This window comes from Macaca mulatta, chromosome 2 (assembly GCF_049350105.2).
Source record: "Macaca mulatta isolate MMU2019108-1 chromosome 2, T2T-MMU8v2.0, whole genome shotgun sequence".
NCBI classification, from domain to species: domain Eukaryota; kingdom Metazoa; phylum Chordata; class Mammalia; order Primates; family Cercopithecidae; genus Macaca; species Macaca mulatta.
Window position 1 is genome coordinate 162,277,217 of NC_133407.1, and position 18,043 is coordinate 162,295,259.

An 18,043-nucleotide genomic window follows, 5' to 3' on the forward strand; every position below is an offset into this window, starting at 1 on the left:
TCTCTTTCCATTTGTCCTGGCAATGCATTGTTTGTGAATAAATGATGTTTCCATATAAATGAGGTATTATCGCAGTTAGACATTTTATAAATCCTGAGGCCTTTGTCTTTTTATTTTAAGTAATTTTATTTTATTGTAATTTTTTTTGAAATGGAGTCTTGCTCTGTTGCCCAGGCTGGAGTGCGGTAGCACAGTCATACCTTACTGCAGCCTCAAACTCCTGGGCTCAAGCGATCCTCCTGCCTCGGCCTCCTAAAACATTGGGATTACAGGCATGAACCACCACAGCTGGCCATTTTATTTATTTTATTTCATTTTTTTTAGAGACAGAGTCTCACCCAGTCAGTTGAGCTAGAGTGCAGTGGCTCAGTCATAGCTCACTGCAGCTTCAAACTTTTGGGTTCCAGCGATCTTTCCATCTCAGCCTTCTGAGTAGCTGGGACTACAGGTGCATACCATCACGCCTGGCTTTTGTCTTTAATATGAAGGTTGTGTATAATGGTTTTTTGTAATGTAATAGTTTTAGTTAATGAATAATACTTTTTTCTTTTAGGTTACACCTATGTTCGAGGATTGGACTACTATTGATTGGTATCGATTTTTCTGTTTATGGGAGAAGTTGCCAACTTCAATGAAAAGGGTGGCAGAGCTAGTGGGAGTTGAAGAGGGGTTCTTGGCCCGCTGTGTGAAAGGAAAAGTAGTAACCAGAACTGAGAGACAGCATCGACAAATGGCCATCCATAAAAGGTAAACATCAAGGTCTCTGGGCTTTCCAGTATTTAACACAGTGTCTTGCATGTAGTAGATGCCCAGTTTATTGTAGTCACTTTCATTGTCAATAAAATCAAAATTTTGGCAAAGTATAAGATTTTTCAGTTTTTTTTTTTTTCATTTTCTTTTTTTTTTTTTTGAGATGGAGTTTTGCTCTTGTTGCCCAGGCTGGAGTGCAATGGCACGATCTCGGCTCACCGCAACCTCCGCCTCCCGAGTTCAAGCGATTCTCCTGCCTCAGCCTGCAGAGGAACTGGGATTACAGGCATGTGCCACCATGCCTGGCTAGTTTTGTGTTTTTATGTTTTTTATTTATTTTTATTTATTTATTTTTTTGAGACAGAGTCTCGCTCTGTCGCGGCCCAGGCTGGAGCTCAGTGGCCGGATCTCAGCTCACTGCAAGCTCCGCCTCCCGAGTTTATGCCATTCTCCTGCCTCAGCCTCCCGAGTAGCTGGGACTACAGGCGCCCGCCACCTCGCCCGGCTAGTTTTTTGTATTTTTTGTAGTAGAAACAGGGTTTCACCGTGTTAGCCAGGATGGTCTCGATCTCTTGACCTCGTGATCCGCCCGTCTCGGCCTCGCAAATTGCTGGGATTACAGGCTTGAGCCACCGCGCCCGGCTAGTTTTGTGTTTTTAATAGAGACGGGGTTTCTCCATGTTTGTCAGGCTAGTCTTAAACTCCTGACCTCAGGTGATCTGCCCGCCTCCGCCTCCCAAAGTGCTGGGATTACAGGTGTGAGCCACCACGCCTGGCAAGTTTTCTGTATTTAATGAATTTATTGGTATTTTAGTTTCTTTCTGCAGTTCACAGTTTAGTAGCCCTTATATATAAAGATCTTATATTTTAAAGTATAATATTTAATTACCTCTCTTTTGTAAAGAAGGTGTTGATCAGAAGAACCACCAATTTACTGTGACTTCACCTGGGGTTATGCTTTATATCATGCTTAGAAGTGATTCACTACCAATAGGGAAGAAGAGCTAATTAAAAGATTCAGGTGGATAAATTGATACAGGCTGTTAGCTTCTTTGAAATATAATGAAATTGGCCGGGTGCAGTAGCTCACACCTGTAATCCCAGCACTTTGGGAGGCCAAAGTGGGCAGATTACTTGAGGTCAGGAGTTCGAGACCAGCCTAGCCAATGTGGTAAAACCCTGTCTCTACTAAAAATACAAAAATTAGCCATTTGTGGTGGTGTGCACCTGTAATCCCAGCTACTTGGGAGGCTGAGGTGGGGGAATTGCTTGAACCTGGGAGATGGAGGTTGCAGTGAGCCAAGATTGTGCCACTACACTCCAGCCTGGGCAACAGTGTGAGATTCCATCTCAAAAAAAAAAAAAAGAGAAATATAATGAAATGATTTTTCTTAAAAAGCAGTCTTTAGTATATTATTTATAATATGGTTAAGTATAAATTTTATAAGGATTTATATACTTGGATTACTTTTGCTACTGTTGCCTTTCAAATCAAAATTGGATGCTATATTTATATTGTCATTTTATTGGAGTAATGATTTACATGTAACTGTATATCAAGTTATCTTTTAAATTTTTGTGTCATCACATTTCTTGAACCAAGTCTCATTTCTTGATAGCAGCAATATTGAATATGGGCAACTTTTTGTTATACACACATTAGTTCTTTACTATAGTACTAATGCATGTCAAAACTTGCTTTGCAAGCATTGATCTCAATCTTTGTCCAGTAACCCTATTTTCTTTCTTTCTTTTTTTTTTTTTTGAGATGTATTCTCACTCTGTTGCCCAGGCTGGAGTGCAGTGGCACAATCTTGGCTCACTGCAACTTCCGCCTCCTGGATTCAAGCGATTCTCCTGCCTCAGCCCCCTGAATAGCTGGGACTACAGGCATGTGCCACCATGCCCAGCTAATTTTTTGTATTTTTAGTAGAGACGGGGTTTCACTGTGTTAGTCAGGATGGTCTTGATCTCCTGACCTCGTGATCCACCCGCCTAGGCCTCCCAAAGTGCTGGGATTACAGGCTTGAGCCACCGCGCCCGGCCAGTAACCCTATTTTCTATTAAGAATCTTACCAGAATGTATTATGTAAGTCCTCTGTTGCCTTTCCAGTTCTTAGTCATTTTGCAACACACATTGTATCTCCTAGTAGACGTGAATGATCTCTTACCATGCTTTTGATGATTTATTCCCAGGTTTTTCACCAGTCTTGTGCTATTAGATTTAATCAGTGAAGTTCCCTTAAGGGAAATTAATCAGAAATATGGATGCAATCGTGGACAGATTCAATCTTTGCAACAGTCAGCTGCTGTTTATGCAGGTCAGTTAAACAAAGGGTTTCATAGTTATTCAAGACGATGATTTGAAGTCGAGTTAAGATTGCTTTTTTTTTTCAAATTCCATTTTATTGTAGGCCTCTTTAAAAGTGCTATAATTTTGTACAGTTCTTGTCATCATCGGAAAATTCAAAACTCTGGCTCCTCAGGGCTCAGTACCATGTTACAGAGGATTGGTAACTAGCTGAATGTCTTGGCCTCTATTCCTTAGCAACCTGCTGACTATCCTCCTTTCTGTTTTCCTTTTTCTTCTTTTTCCTGTTGCAAGAAGAAACGAAACAGTTCTCTGTGGTCTCCCCTTTCTCATTAAGGTACTGATTGCTGGGCGCGGTGACTCACGCCTGTAATCCCAGCAATTTGGGAGGCTGAGTCGGGTGGATCACGCAGTCAGGAGTTCAAGACCAGCCTGACCAAGATGGTGAAACCCCATCTCTACTGAAAATACAAAAAATTAGCCACGTGTGGTGGTGGGTGCTTGTAATTCCAGCTACTCAGGAGGCTGAGGCAGAGAATTGCTTGAACCCAGGAGGTGGAGGTTGCAGTGAGCCGAGATCACGCCACTGCACTCCAGCCTGGGCGACAGAGCAAGACTCTGTCTCAAAAAAAAAAAAAAAAGGTACTGATTAATACATATTGTTAAGGAGAAGGATGGAAGATGGAGAGGGATTTCTGAACTCCTGTCTGACTGTTACAAAAATGATCTATTCTAAGGTCTACCTTAATGTATTAAACCCTAAGCAAACGAGAAATTCTGAGTCTGATTTTACTAAGGAATCCTTACAAGCCCTTAAGAAGGAAACTATGGGCTATGAGAGGTTGTGTTATATGTATAAGAGGTTTCATCGTGAAGATATGTGCTTATGAGGGAGTACTATGGGGAAGATGAGAAGAGATAGTGGCAAGAAGGGAGGGACTCACTTTTTTTTTTGAGACGGAGTCTTGCTCTGTCTCCCAGGCTGGAGTGCAGTGGCACGATCTCGGCTCACTGCAAACTCCACCTCCCAGGTTCACACCATTCTCCTGCCTCAGCCTCCTGAGTAGCTGGGACTACAGGCACCTGCCACCCCGCCTGGCTAATTTTTTTTGTATTTTTAGTAGAGACGAGGTTTCACCGTGTTAGCCAGGATGGTCTCGATCTCCTGACCTCGTTATCCACCCGTCTCGGCCTCCCAAAGTGTTGGGATTACAGGCCTGAGCCACCGCGCCCAGCCGGGAGGGACTCACTCTTAGACTCACTGTCATCAAAGATGAAAGACTGCCTCAAGGGGTTTATGTTCTTATAGGGAAGTGTAAAACAATTTTAATTCCACAGATGTCTTTATGACATGGCACTTGTTTTGGTTTCTTTATTCCAAGACAGTGCAGCTATTGAGCTCAGCAACCTTTCTTTGAAGAAAATGCACATGGGAACTTCTCTCTTTCTAGTTCTCTCAGCACTTGAATATTGAAACCAACTCTCTTGTTTTCTTCTAGGTGGAAAGAATCCCTAATTTTTTTTTTTTTTTGAGATGGAGTTTCTCTCGTTGCCTAGGCTGGAGTGCAGTGGCGCGATCTCGGCTCACCGCAACTCCTGCCTCCTGAGTTCAAGCGATTCTCCTGCCTCAGCCTCCCGAGGAACTGGGATTACAGGCATGCGCCACCATGCCCGGCTAATTTTGTACTTTTAGTAGAGACGGGGTTTCTCCGTGTTGGTCAGGCTGTTCTCAAACTCCCGACCTCAGGTGATCTGCTCTACTCAGCCTCCCAGAGTGCTGGAATTACAGGCATGAACCACTGTGCCCAGCACCTTTACACCTTTTTAAACACCTTTTTAAGAGTTCTTAAACACCTTTTTAAGAGTTCTCTTTTGCTTAAGAAAGAAAGAGAGAGAGAAATGATTTAGGGTGAGGGCTTCTTGTTTGTTTTGTGTTTATATGCTCTGCCTCAGTTTTCTTGTGTTAACTTCAGGATGAAGAATAAATAAGATGACATTTAATGTCATCTCATAAAACTTAGCACATTTATTGTCCAATTAGTTAAGGCTCTTAATATATGTCTGTTCCCTTGTTAACTTACACCTTGGGCCTTGTTAAATCTTACAATTTTGCAGGGAAAAAACAAGGAAATATAAATACATCTAAAGAAATGGCGAATTCATCTGTAAAAAAAAAAATCAATTCAACAATTATTCTATGAATGTTCTAGGGATGATTACAGTGTTTTCCAACCGTCTGGGCTGGCACAACATGGAACTACTACTTTCCCAATTTCAGAAGCGTCTTACATTTGGCATCCAGAGGGAGCTGTGTGACCTGGTTCGGGTATCCTTACTAAATGCTCAGAGAGCCAGGGTTCTCTATGCTTCTGGCTTTCATACTGTGGCGGACCTTGCTAGGGCAAATATTGTGGAGGTGGAGGTGATTCTGAAAAGTGCTGTGCCTTTCAAAAGGTAAGAGAATACCTTTACCTACATGGGCTTATTAAATTTAAAAAAATGTTAATTTTAAAATAGTAGATAATGTATTAAAGTATTTTTGTGTTAAATAATCTTATTATATACTTGGTGTAAGTGGAAGAAAATATGGCTACTTTTTCCCCCTTGCAGATTACTTTTTGTTTTGTATATTTTAAAAATAATACATGACTTAAAAACATTCCTACTAGAATGTCTGAGTGGGGCTGGGCACAGTGGCTCACGCCTGTAATCCCAGTACTTTGGGAGTACTGAGGCTGATTGCTTGAGCTTAGGAGTTCAAGAATAGCCTGGGCAACATAGCAAGATCTCATCGCTACTAAAATTAAAAAAAAAAAACAAACTGGGTGTGGTGGCATGTGCCTGTAGTCCCAGCTACTTGGGGGTGTGAGGCTGGAGAGTTGGTTGAGCCCGGGAGGTTGAGGCTGCAGTGAGCCCTGATAGCGCCACTGAACTCCAGCCTGGGAGACAGAGTAAGATCGTGTCTCAAAAAAACTGAGCAAAAGTTTGGTATCAATGCTTTCTGCTTTGATGCATTTTGATTTTGATCTGCTTTGATGGATTTTGATAATTTTGATGTGATTTCATTATATATCTCAGGCTCATCTTACACTTTCATTAGACAAAAGCATTTTAAAATACATTCCTCTGAAATGTTTTTTGGAATGCTAGTGTCCCTCAAAACAATTTGTGAGAAGATTCCTTGATTTTTTTTGTGTGCGTATGTCTGCATAACCAATTTATTGAATGGGCTAGACTCAGTATATAAATCAAAGAATAGCTTAATTATTTTTTCTACCACTGTTTTTTGGAACTCTCTCTTATATGAAATCTCAGGCAGATTCTATAGGTATTTAGTTACTTTGAGGTACTAACAACCAGTTTTATTTTCAGGTATTAAACAATTTGTTCTAGATGGAAGCATCAATCTTATTTCCAGTTCAGTGTTTCTTCCCTCCCATTCACTTTAAACCTGACTCCCAGCTCTGAGACCTTAACCTGTGTGAGAAGGGATGGGGTATAGTATTTTACTATCCTCTTTGCTCTTGCATATCTCTTCCTCATGGAAGACAATTTTTCCACAGACCAGGAGTAGAGGTGGGGGTAGGAGGGTGATGGAGATGGTTTGGTTTTAGGATGAAACAATTAGATTCCCATAAGGAGCACACAACCTAGATTACTTGCATGCACAGTTCACAATAGGGTTTGCTGCAGCTGATCTGACAGGAGGCAGAGCTCAGGCAGCAGTGCTCCCTTGCCTATAATTCATTTTCTGCTGTGCGACCCAGTTCCTAACAGGCCATGGACTGTTACTGGTCTACAGCTCGGGGGTTGAGGACCCCTGGTTTATTTTAACTGACCACTTGGAATCTGTTCACACTTGCACAGTTTAGAGGTCAGTCAGAGATTTGGGCAGAGTTTATATGAAGAATTAGGAGTTGTTCTTCACTAGTTATCTGTTCTATATTGCCTTCAATTTCCAACTAATGTAGTTACTCTTTTTTTTTTTTTTTTTTTTTTGAGACGGAGTCTCACTCTGTCGCCCGGGCTGGAGTACAGTGGCCGGATCTCAGCTCACTGCAAGCTCCGCCTCCCGGGTTTACGTCATTCTCCTTAATGTAGTTACTCTTAACTCTCTTCTGACTTCTGTCAATCAGTGAACTCCAGGTTTTTATCTAAGTTTTTAGCCAACCTACAGGGTATTGACTGGACCCTGCCTTCAGGTAAAAAGTGAAAATTCACCCACTGCCATTTCTTTCTTGCAAGTCTCAACCCCCCTCCAGTTTCTGCTTTCTTTTTTGTTCATTTTCTAGTCCCTTCATATATTTTGTCCAGAGTTTATATTGTGTATTGTATAGGAGGATTTGTTTTCTTTCTTGTCTTTTTTTTTTTTTTTTTGAGACAGAGCGAGACTCTGTCACCCTGGAGTGCAATGGTGCGATCTCGGCTCACTGCAACCTCTGCCTCCTGGGTTCAAGCAGTTCTCCTGTCTTAGCCTCCCAAGTAGCTGGGACTACAGGCCCATGCCACCACACCCGGCCAATTTTTGTATTTTTAGTAGAAACAGGGTTTTACCGTATTGGTCAGGCTGGTCTTGAACTCCTAACCTCAGGTGATACACCCATCTTTGCCTCCCAAAGTGCTGGGATTACAGGCATGAGCCACTGCATACAGCCTTTTAAAAATTTTTTTAAATGAGACAGGGTCCTGCTCTGTTGCCCTGGCTGGAGTGCAGTGGTGTGATCTTGTTTCACTGTAATGCCTCCTAGGTTTGAGCGATTCTCATGCCTCAGCCTCCCAAGCAGCTGGGATTACCGGTACCTGCTACCATGCCTGGCTGATTTTTTGTATTTTTAGTAGAGACAGGGTTTCACCATGTTGGCCAGGCTGGTCTCGAACTCCTTGCCTCAAGTGATTCGCCTTCCTCGGTCTCCCAAAGTGCTGGGATTACAAGCGTGAGCTACCGCGCCTGGCTGGATGTTTTTCAATGAAAGTTTTATGGCTTTCACTTTTTTAAAGGCTTCTACTTAAAGAATCTGTCTTAGCAAAGCCTTCCTTTATTATGCCGTTTAAAAGCTACAGAACCACCCACCCCTTTCTGGTGCCTCATTTTTGTATACAACTCATCACCAGGTAATATAGAATGCATTTTAAACCTTTATTTTCTGAATTCCCCAGCTAGAATGTGCCATGAGAGCAGATACATTTCTCTCTCTCCTTCATTGCTATTTTTCAGTTCCTAGAACAGCTCAGATTGAATGTTTAATAAATATTTGCCTTACGAATGAATGAATTCATTTCTGTCTTTTCCCATCTCTTTGTGTAGTGCCCGGAAGGCAGTGGATGAGGAAGAGGAAGCAGTTGAAGAACGTCGGAATATGCGAACTATCTGGGTGACTGGCAGAAAAGGTTTAACTGAAAGGGAAGCAGCAGCCCTTATAGTGGAAGAAGCCAGAATGATTCTGCAGCAGGACTTAGTTGAAATGGGAGTGCAATGGAATCCCTGTGCCCTGTTACATTCTAGTACATGTTCATTGACTCACAGTGAGTCAGAAGTAAAGGAACACACATTTATATCCCAAACTAAGAGTTCTTATAAAAAATTAACATCAAAGAACAAAAGTAACACAATATTTAGTGATTCTTATATTAAGCATTCACCAAATATAGTGCAAGACTTAAATAAAAGTAGAGAGCATACAAGTTCCTTTAATTGTAATTTCCAGGATGGGAATCAAGAACATCAGAGACATTCCATTTTCAGAGCAAGAAAATGGGCCTCTTTGGATATAAATAAAGAGAAGCCAGGAGCCTCTCAGAATGAGGGGAAAACAAGCAATAAGAAAGTTGTTAAGACTTTTTCAGAGAAAACAAAAAAGGCACCTTTGAATTTCAATTCAGAAAAGATGAGCAGAAGTTTTCGATCTTGGAAACATAGAAAGCATCTAAAGCAATCTAGGGACAGCAGCCCCCTGAAAGACTCTGGAGCATGTAGAATCCATTTACAGGGACAGACTCTGTCTAATCCTAGTCTTTGTGAAGACCCATTTACCTTAGATGAGAAGAATACAGAATTTAGAAATTCAGGGCCATTTGATAAAAATGTATCTTTGAGTGGTAAGGAAAAAGATAACAAAACATCATTCCCATTACAAATAAAGCAAAGTTGTTCACGGAACATAACACTAACTAATGACAATTTTGTGGAAGATATTGTCACAGGATCTCAGAGTAAAAATGTGACTTGTCAGGCCACTAGTGTGGTTGGTGAAAAGGGCAGAGGAGTAGCTGTTGAGGCAGAAAAAATAAATGAAGTGCTGATACAAAATGATTCAAAAAACCAGAATGTTTATGTGAAACACTGTGACACCGATCCAATTAACCAGTACCCGCAAAAGCAATCTCATGAACAGACAAGCACTTTTACCAAACAGAAAAATATAATAGAGAGACAAATGCCCTGTGAAGCAGTCAGTAGTTACATAAATAGAGACTCAAATGTTACTATTAATTGTGAAAGGATAAAGCTTAATACGGAGGAAAATAAACCAAGTCATTTTCAGGCATTAGGAGATGATATAAGCAGAACTGCGATACCCAGTGAAGTACTTCCATCAACTGGAGCATTTAGCAAATCAGGAGGCCAGCATGAGAATTTTCTAAATATTTCTAGACTACAAGAAAAAACGGGTACTTACACAACAAACAAAACTAGAAATAATCATATTTCTGACTGTGATTTTGAAGATAGTTTCTACCTGGATACTCAGTCAGAGAAAATAATGCAACAGATGGCAACTGAAAGTACCAAACTAGGAGCAAAGGACACCAACCTGGCAGCAGGGATAATGCAGAAGAGCGTAGTCCAACAGAACTTGATGAACTCTTTTCAGAAAGAGTGTCACATTCCTTTTCCTGCTAAGCAGCATCCTCTAGGCATGACTAAGATAGATCATTTGGATCTTAAGACTGTAGGTACTATGAAACAAAGCACTGATTCACATGGGGTTGATATCCTGACTCCAGAAAGCCCAATTTTCCATTCTCCAATACTATTGGAGGAAAATGGTCTTTGTTTTAAAAAGAATGAACTTTCTGTTACTGATTCTCAATTAAATAGTTTTCTTCAAGGTTATCAAACACAAGAAACTGTGAAACCAGTTATACCTCTGATTCCTCAAAAGAGAACTCCCACTGGTATAGAAGGAGAATGTCTTCCAGTTCCTGAAACAAGTTTGAATATGAGTGATAGTTTACTCTTTGATAGTTTCAGTGATGACTATCTAGTAAAAGAACAATTACCTGATGTGCAAACGAAAGAACCCCTTCCTTCAGAAGTAACATCACACCATTTTAGTGATTCTCTGTGTCTACAACAAGAAGACCTAATTAAAAAATCAAATGTAAATGAGAATCAAGATACCTGCCAGCAGTTGACTTTTTCCAATGATGAATCTGTTATATTTTCAGAAATGGATTCTGTTCAGATGGTTGAAGCTTTGGACAATGCGGATATATTTCCTGTTCAAGAGAAGCATCATACTGTAGTATATCCTAGAGCATTAGAACTAAATGATCCAGTACTTGATGAGCACCACCAAGGTGATCAAGATGGAGGAGATCAAGATGAAAGGGCTGAAAAATCAAAATTAACTGGGACCAGGCAAAATCATTCATTCATATGGTCAGGGGCATCATTTGATCTAAGTCCAGGACTGCAAAGGATTTTAGATAAAGTGTCCAGTCCACTAGAAAATGAAAACCTAAAATCAGTGACTATAAACTTGTCTAGTTTGAATGGAAAAAATACAGAGTTAAATGAAGAACAAGAAGTTATTTCAAACTTGGAGACAAACCAAGTGCAGGGAATTTCATTTTCTTCTAATAGTGAAGTAAAAAGCAAGATTGAGATTCTAGAAAACAATGCCAATCATGGTGAAACCTCATCCCTCTTACCTCGTAAAGAAAGCGATATAGTTGATGATAATGGTCTCATTCCTCCTACACCCGTTCCAACGTCTGCTTCTAAGCTGACATTTCCAGGGATTCTTGAAACACCTGTAAACCGTTGGAAAACTAATAATGTTTTACAACCTGGTGAAAGTTATTTATTTGACTCACCTTCAGATATTAAAAACCACGATTTAAGTCCAGAGAGTAGAAATGGGTTCAAAGACAACAACCCTATTAGTGACACAGGCTTTTCACTTCAGTTATCACAGGATGGATTACAGTTAACTCCAGCCTCAAGCAGTTCAGAAAGTTTGGCCATAATTGATGTAGCAAGTGACCAAAATCTTTTTCAAACATTCATTAAGGAGTGGCGGTGCAAAAAGCGATTTTCCGTCTCACTGGCTTGTGAAAAGATTAGAAGTTTCACATCTTCTAAAACTGCTACTATTGGTGGTAGGTTTAAGCAAGGTAAGAACTTTTTTAATTTTATTTTTTCATGTTTATAAACTAGTAGACTGAGATAAGAGATTTCTCAATGTTAGGTATTAAATATAATCTGTTCAAATTGTAGTGTGTATCTCCGCTGTGGATTTATGTATAGAACAGCCTTATTTATTCAGCATACCTAAATTGATAATTAATGGTAGTTGCCCTCCAGTATAAAAGGAACATGTAATATATATTAGAATAAAAGTTTACAAAAATAAGGATAATATATATTTTGAATATGAATGTGACAGTTCTTTTATGGTATATTAATGTTGTAACATAATGGTTTTTATTAATCATCAGTGCTCATGAATTCTTTTCTTTTTTTTCTTTTTCTTTCCTTTTTTTTTTTTTTTTTTTTTTTTTTTTGAGATGGAGTCTTGCTCAGTTGCCCAGGCTGGAGTGCAGTGGCGTGATCTTGATCTTGGCTCACTGGACCCTCCACTTTCTGAGTTCAAGTGATTCTCCTGCCTCAGCCTCCCAAGTAGCTAGAAGTACAGGCATGTGCACCGTGCCTGGCTAATTTTTGTATTTTTAGTAGATGTGGGGTTTCATCATGTTGTCCAGGATGGTCTCAAACTCCGGACCTCAAGTGATCCGCCTGTGTTGGCCTTTCAAAGTGCTGGGATTACAGGCATGAGCCACTGCACCTGGCCTCATGAATTATTGTTATTATTATTTTTAGACAGAGTCTTGCTGTTGGCCAGGCTGGAGTGCAGTGGTGTGATCTCAGCTCACTGCAACCTCTGCCTCTCAGGTTCAAGCAATTCTCCTTTTTCAGCCTCCTGAGTAGCTGGGACTACAGGCGCACGCCACCACGCCCGGCTAATTTTTTTTTTGTATTTTGGTAGAGACGGGGTTTCACTGTGTTAGCTAGGATGGTCTCAATCCCCTGACCTCGTGATCCACCTGCCTCAGCCTCCCAAAGTGTTGGGATTACAGGCGTGAGCCCCCATGCGTGGCCTCATAAATTATTTTCTATTAAATTGTAATATCCTTGTTTGCTTATGTAATTACAAAAGTACATTGCTAATAGGAACTTTGTTCTTCACAGTGTACATTAGCTACATTTTCCAAGATTTATCTTGAGTAGAATTTAGACCTCCATTGATAGTCATGAATTGTATACGGAAATGTTGCTTCCAAAACCTTGCGGAGCCCTTCCAGGTTTTGAGAGAGTTGAACCTTTTGGTCAAGTAAGGCTATGTATATTCCTGTCTTATTGCATGAACTCTGCCTTCTGGATTGTGGGGACCAGTTGTAGACAGCTTGACAACCTGCTGTGGAAATCAGGTGTTTGGTTAGATTTATTAAACCTTGCTATTTTATGAATTAATTTGTTCATAAAAGTTTGGGTATTTGTCTGATTTTCAATTCATGGAGCAGATGTGTTAACCACAACTTTTATGTACTTTTAGTGTTGAATAGCTCTTTCCATTTTTGATGCAACAAACAAAATTGAGCACATTTTCTGTATCAGGCTATATAATAGAGGCTAGATGGATAAAAAAGTTCACCTAAATTTAATAAATATGTACTAAGTTCTTATGTGCCAGTTATTTTCCTGATACTAGGGATATAATTATCAATAAGACAGATTGATTCGTGACCTTTATAAAATTTGAGATACATTATTTTAGGAAAAAATGTTGACTCTAGATACAAAATTATACTTCACTAGGGAATAATAGTCTTTATTTTTCTGGAGTTTCTTAGCCAAGAATTGCTGAATTTGCTGTAAAATATTTGTAGTATGCAAATGATCTGTATTTTTGTTTGAGTTATAAAATTTGAAATGCAGCCTCTCTTTTTTGAACTTAATCACTATAGATTTAACAAATCTTTGGTTGCTTTTTCATAGTGACGGTTATCTTAATTGATGAGAAACCTGGAAAGATCTTACTTATACTTAAAATGACTGTCCAAATATCTATTTTTTAAGGAAATTTTGCCTATCAAAGATAGATTTTTTATTATAATTGTTTTAACAATTTATATAATGTCTTTATTTTTAGAGATTTTTAACTATTTCACTTTTGTTTTACTTAGCTAGCTCACCTCAGGAAATTCCTATTAGAGATGATGGATTTCCTATTAAAGGTTGTGATGACATCTTGGTGGTTGGACTGGCAGTATGCTGGGGTGGAAGGGATGCCTATTATTTTTCATTGCAGAAGGAACAAAAGCATTCTGGTAAGTAATGAGTATTTGAGTAAGTCACTATGTAATTAGTGTAACATCCATTAGGGTACTGATCTTATATTTTGAGAATAATTTCCTGATATTTACCTAGGATTTATTTTTAGAGTTTAAATTTCTTTTTTTTTTTTTTTTTTTGAGACAGAGTGTCATTCTTGTTGCCCAGGCTGGCTTGCAGTGGCCTGATCTTGGCTCAATACAACCTTCACCTCCTGGGTTCAAGCGATTCTGCCTTAGCCTCCCAAGTAGCTGCTATTACAAGCATGTGCCACCACTCCGGCTAATTTTGTATTTTTTTTAGTAGAGACAGGGTTTTCCCATGTTGGTCAGGCTGGTCTTGAACTCCTTACCTCAGGTGATCCACCCGCCTCGGCCTCCCAAAGTGCTGGCGTGAGCCACTGTGCCCGGCAAAACTTGTAATTTTTTGGAGAGCAGCTGGCATGTACGTTATTGCATATATTAACTATAATTAATGTTTTAAGAAGCACTTCCTTACTTCTCCCTGCCTGTCACATGAGGCTATTAATGCTATGGGTTTTTCCTCTGAGGGGGCAGTGAAACCTCAGGAACTCTCTTGCCATTTTCAGGGTTTGCTTTTGAAGACTAAAGTATGGCGGTTTATTTTCAGTCTTCTGTCCTCCCATTGAATGGGTCTGAAACTCATCTAGAGGGATCGTTGAGCTAGAGGTCTATAGTAGTCGAATCATATAAACTTTGGAGAAGTCTTTGGAATGGAAAGGATGTAATCTGGAAATACCCTGTGATCTGACTGTGGTTGTTGGATACCCCAGCTGATAGGTTGGTTTTGGACAGGAGCAAAATTAATAAGGAAACATTTTAAAGGATGCTGTATAGTGTCTGTTCCTTAGTAAGCATGAACTATTTTCAGTTGTTTTGCAGGAAAATATGTTGGGGTGAGTAGTTACTTAAGCTTTTTCTTTATTTGGATAGAATAGTATCTGTTTATACTAAATCTCTCTTTAAAATTTATTTCCAAATACTTTTCCTGTCTTTAACTCCTCATTCTGGGAAATTTTGTTTTTAGAAGTATTAATGCTTAATATTTTCTCCCACCTAATTAAGTAGAGCATTAAAAATCTTCTAGCCCAAACCATAATTTTTAGATTATGATGCACTTCGTCTACATAGCTGATATGACCTTGATAAGATGCTGAATTACTCGTCACATGGAACCAGACCCTTAGGCTTCTAGTCTTTTTCAGTCTTTCTACTAAAGATTGCTGCTTCAAATGAAAACATGTAGTTTTTGCCTTAAAACTGTTTTTTCCTTTTTTTTTTTTTTTTTAAAGAAATTAGTGCCAGTTTGGTTCCACCTTCTCTAGATCCAAGCCTGACTTTGAAAGACAGGATATGGCACCTTCAATCTTGCTTGCGAAAGGAATCTGATAAAGAATGTTCTGTTGTCATCTATGACTTCATCCAGAGCTATAAAATTCTTCTTCTTTCTTGTGGCATCTCCTTGGAGCAAAGTTATGAAGATCCTAAGGTTCTATGTCTTATTTAATTTTTATATACTTAAAACAACATTTTTAGTGTTAATTCTTAAATGACTTGGTATTTCCTTAGCTTCAGTAATGCAGCTTAAGAATTTTAGTCAGTTCTTTATTCAATAATCTCATCTACCCAGAATAGAATATCATGCACCAAATATCTCTGTGTAGATAAAAACAGAGATGTCACAAATTTGGAGCCCTAAAGTGTATGTCTTTCCTCAGAGATTTTGAAAAAATTTTAATTTGGGTCATAAGTCCTAAGTTTTCTGTCTAATAGTAAATTGGAAGTGAAATGAGAACAGATTTAGGTATATGATAGCAGAAGGTTTTAAATATTCATAAGGGTGGAGGCAGAAAATTGGAAAAGAGTGTGAATAAGATGTCAAAAAGGATTGTAGTTAGTGGCCATTTAGCATAGAGGCAAATCCCCTTACTGGCTCCTGAGAACTTTCCTTTATAATAGCAAAGTTTGATGCACTCTTCATAATGATGACTCAGTTAAAAAACCTGTTAACCTTTACATGAGACTGTTTCATTCAGTATTCCCCTATAAAACTTTATTCTTAACCTACAAAAGAAATAATTGAGTCATATAGTAAAGTAATTGTCAGAATTGTGAACAGGGCTTAGATTCCCTTATTCTAATCCAGTTAATGATCTGCTTGATCTAGTATTAGAAACTACAGGACTCCTACTCATGAGGAGGTTGGAAATGGCAATCAAATGAATAATTGGATGGTTTTCTGGTGACAAACCCCCCATCCTGAGGGGAAAGTCTAGAGGCTTTCTGAAACTCTGGATATAAACTTTTAATGGTAAAACATTTATGCCTCACTTCTTTTTTTTTTTTTTGAGACAAAGTTTTGATCTTGCTGCCCAGGCTGGAGTGCATTGGTGCAATCTCAGCTCACCGCAACCTCCACCTCCCAGGTTCAAGCAATTCTCTTGCCTCAGCCTCCTGAGTAGCTGGGATTACAGGTGCCCACCACCACACCCAGCTAATTTTTTGTATATTTAGTAGAGACAGGGTTTCACCATGTTGACCAGGCTAGTCTTGAACTTCTGACCTCAGGTGATCAACCCGCCTCAGTCTCCCAAAGTGCTGGGATTACAGGCGGCAGCCACCGCGCCCGATACCTCACTTCTTTTGGTGTTGAAAGAACTAAATATACCTAAAACCTCACAGTAGCCCATTTTTATTACAGTAGCTTAGCCCAAATTAGCCTAGTGGAGGAGTCCATCTTCATTTTCAGACGCATGGTTTGAGTTTGCTGAGACACACTTGTTTGTCAAGCCTACTGCTAAACTGGATCGGCCTGAGCATTGTAGTAATGGAATAGTTACAACTTTTCTTTCTTTGAAAGCCATTGCTGTTATTGCTACCAAAAATGAGTCCTGTTACAATTATTCTTTCCTTCTTTCCTGGGAAAACCACTGAATAAATATTAAATGAAAATGAGTGAGGTTAGAAATAAGCTTTCTTTTTTCCCCTTTTCATTTAGAGGTACAAAAGTGTCTTCGAAAAAAATCAGGAAAATATTCTCATTGCTATCCCATTCAGGTGGCATGCTGGTTACTAGATCCAGATTCTCAGGAGCCGACTCTTCATAGCATAGTTACCAGTTTTCTTCCTCATGAGCTTCCACTCCTAGAAGGGATGGAGACCAGCCAAGGGATTCAAAGCCTGGGGCTAAATGCTGGCAGTGAGCATTCTGGGCGATACAGAGCATCTGTGGAGTCCATTCTCATCTTCAACTCTATGAATCAGCTCAACTCTCTGTTGCAGAAGGAAAACCTTCAAGGTAAAAACCAAGTTTCTGGCATTTTTATGTTATAGATTAGAGATAGAGATTTAGCCACTCTTTATAAAAAATGGGTAAATCACGTATTTATGTAAATCCTACCTTTGGATTGTCTAGTGCTTTTTTTCTGTAAAAGGCCAGAGAGTAAGTAAATATTTTTGGCTTTGTGAACCAAACAATCTCTATCACGAATACTCTGCCATTGTAGCAAAAGAGCAGCTGTAGACAAGACCAAAACAAATGGCTGTCTTCCAATAGCACTTTACAAAAACATGCATCTAGTGTTAGTTTGGCCATAATTTGCTGACTTCTGGCCCTTGTGTGAAGAAAATTACAAAATGGCATTTATGCAGTTGTTGCTAATTTTGTATTTGAACTTTATCAAATAATTTTTATTCACACTTAGAAGACATCCTTAATGGATTTCAAAGAGTTAACTCTTTTCTTTTTGAAACTGTTAACCAACAGATGTTTTTTCACAGCAAAGGATAGTCATGAGAGTCTCTTTGTTCCCTCATAGCAAATAACATGAATTTATTGTCATTGTTATCTGCTGGCCCAGATTGAGCACCCTGACTACAGAGAGCTTAACGGATGCTTATGATAGAGATGTGAAGTAGAACAAATTTGGCTTCATTGTGAGGAGATGACTGAATTTATTGACTGATCAATAGGTACTAGAAAATAGATGGATGAGTTCATACAGACTAGGGTTTGGATCTGGACTATCCACTTATGAGCTGAGGGACTTTGGGCAAACTACTGAAACTGTAAGTCTGGTTCTTATAAAGTTGTTCTAAGGATTAAATAAGATAGTGAATATAATATGGACAGTGTTCGTCATAGAGCAGGTGCTTATTATGTTAGTTGATTATTATAATTTTTAACTCTCACCATTTCAATGTGCTTTTGAAAGCTCTTTTTTTTCTGCACTTTCAAAAATGTATGGCTAGCCTGGCTCAGTGGCTCCTGCCTGTAATCCCAGCTACACAGGAGTCTAAGGTGTGAGGATCACTGGAGCCCAGAATTTTGAGACCAACCTGGAC

The 18,043-nt window shown here is 39.3% G+C and overlaps 1 protein-coding gene across 7 annotated transcripts in view; it reads left to right on the plus strand.

The window, feature by feature from the left end:
- POLQ (DNA polymerase theta) overlaps positions 1-18,043 on the plus strand; it is a 105,915-nt gene that overhangs the window by 46,047 nt on the left and 41,825 nt on the right. For all 7 annotated transcript variants that reach the window (XM_015129970.3, XM_015129971.3, XM_077993847.1 and 4 more), the window contains 7 exons: positions 554-747; positions 2,947-3,071; positions 5,272-5,515; positions 8,367-11,461; positions 13,532-13,675; positions 14,992-15,188; positions 16,757-16,997. In XM_015129970.3, coding sequence (XP_014985456.3) covers positions 554-747; positions 2,947-3,071; positions 5,272-5,515; positions 8,367-11,461; positions 13,532-13,675; positions 14,992-15,188; positions 16,757-16,997 — 4,240 coding nt within the window. The remainder of the gene's footprint in view (positions 1-553; positions 748-2,946; positions 3,072-5,271; positions 5,516-8,366; positions 11,462-13,531; positions 13,676-14,991; positions 15,189-16,756; positions 16,998-18,043) is intronic.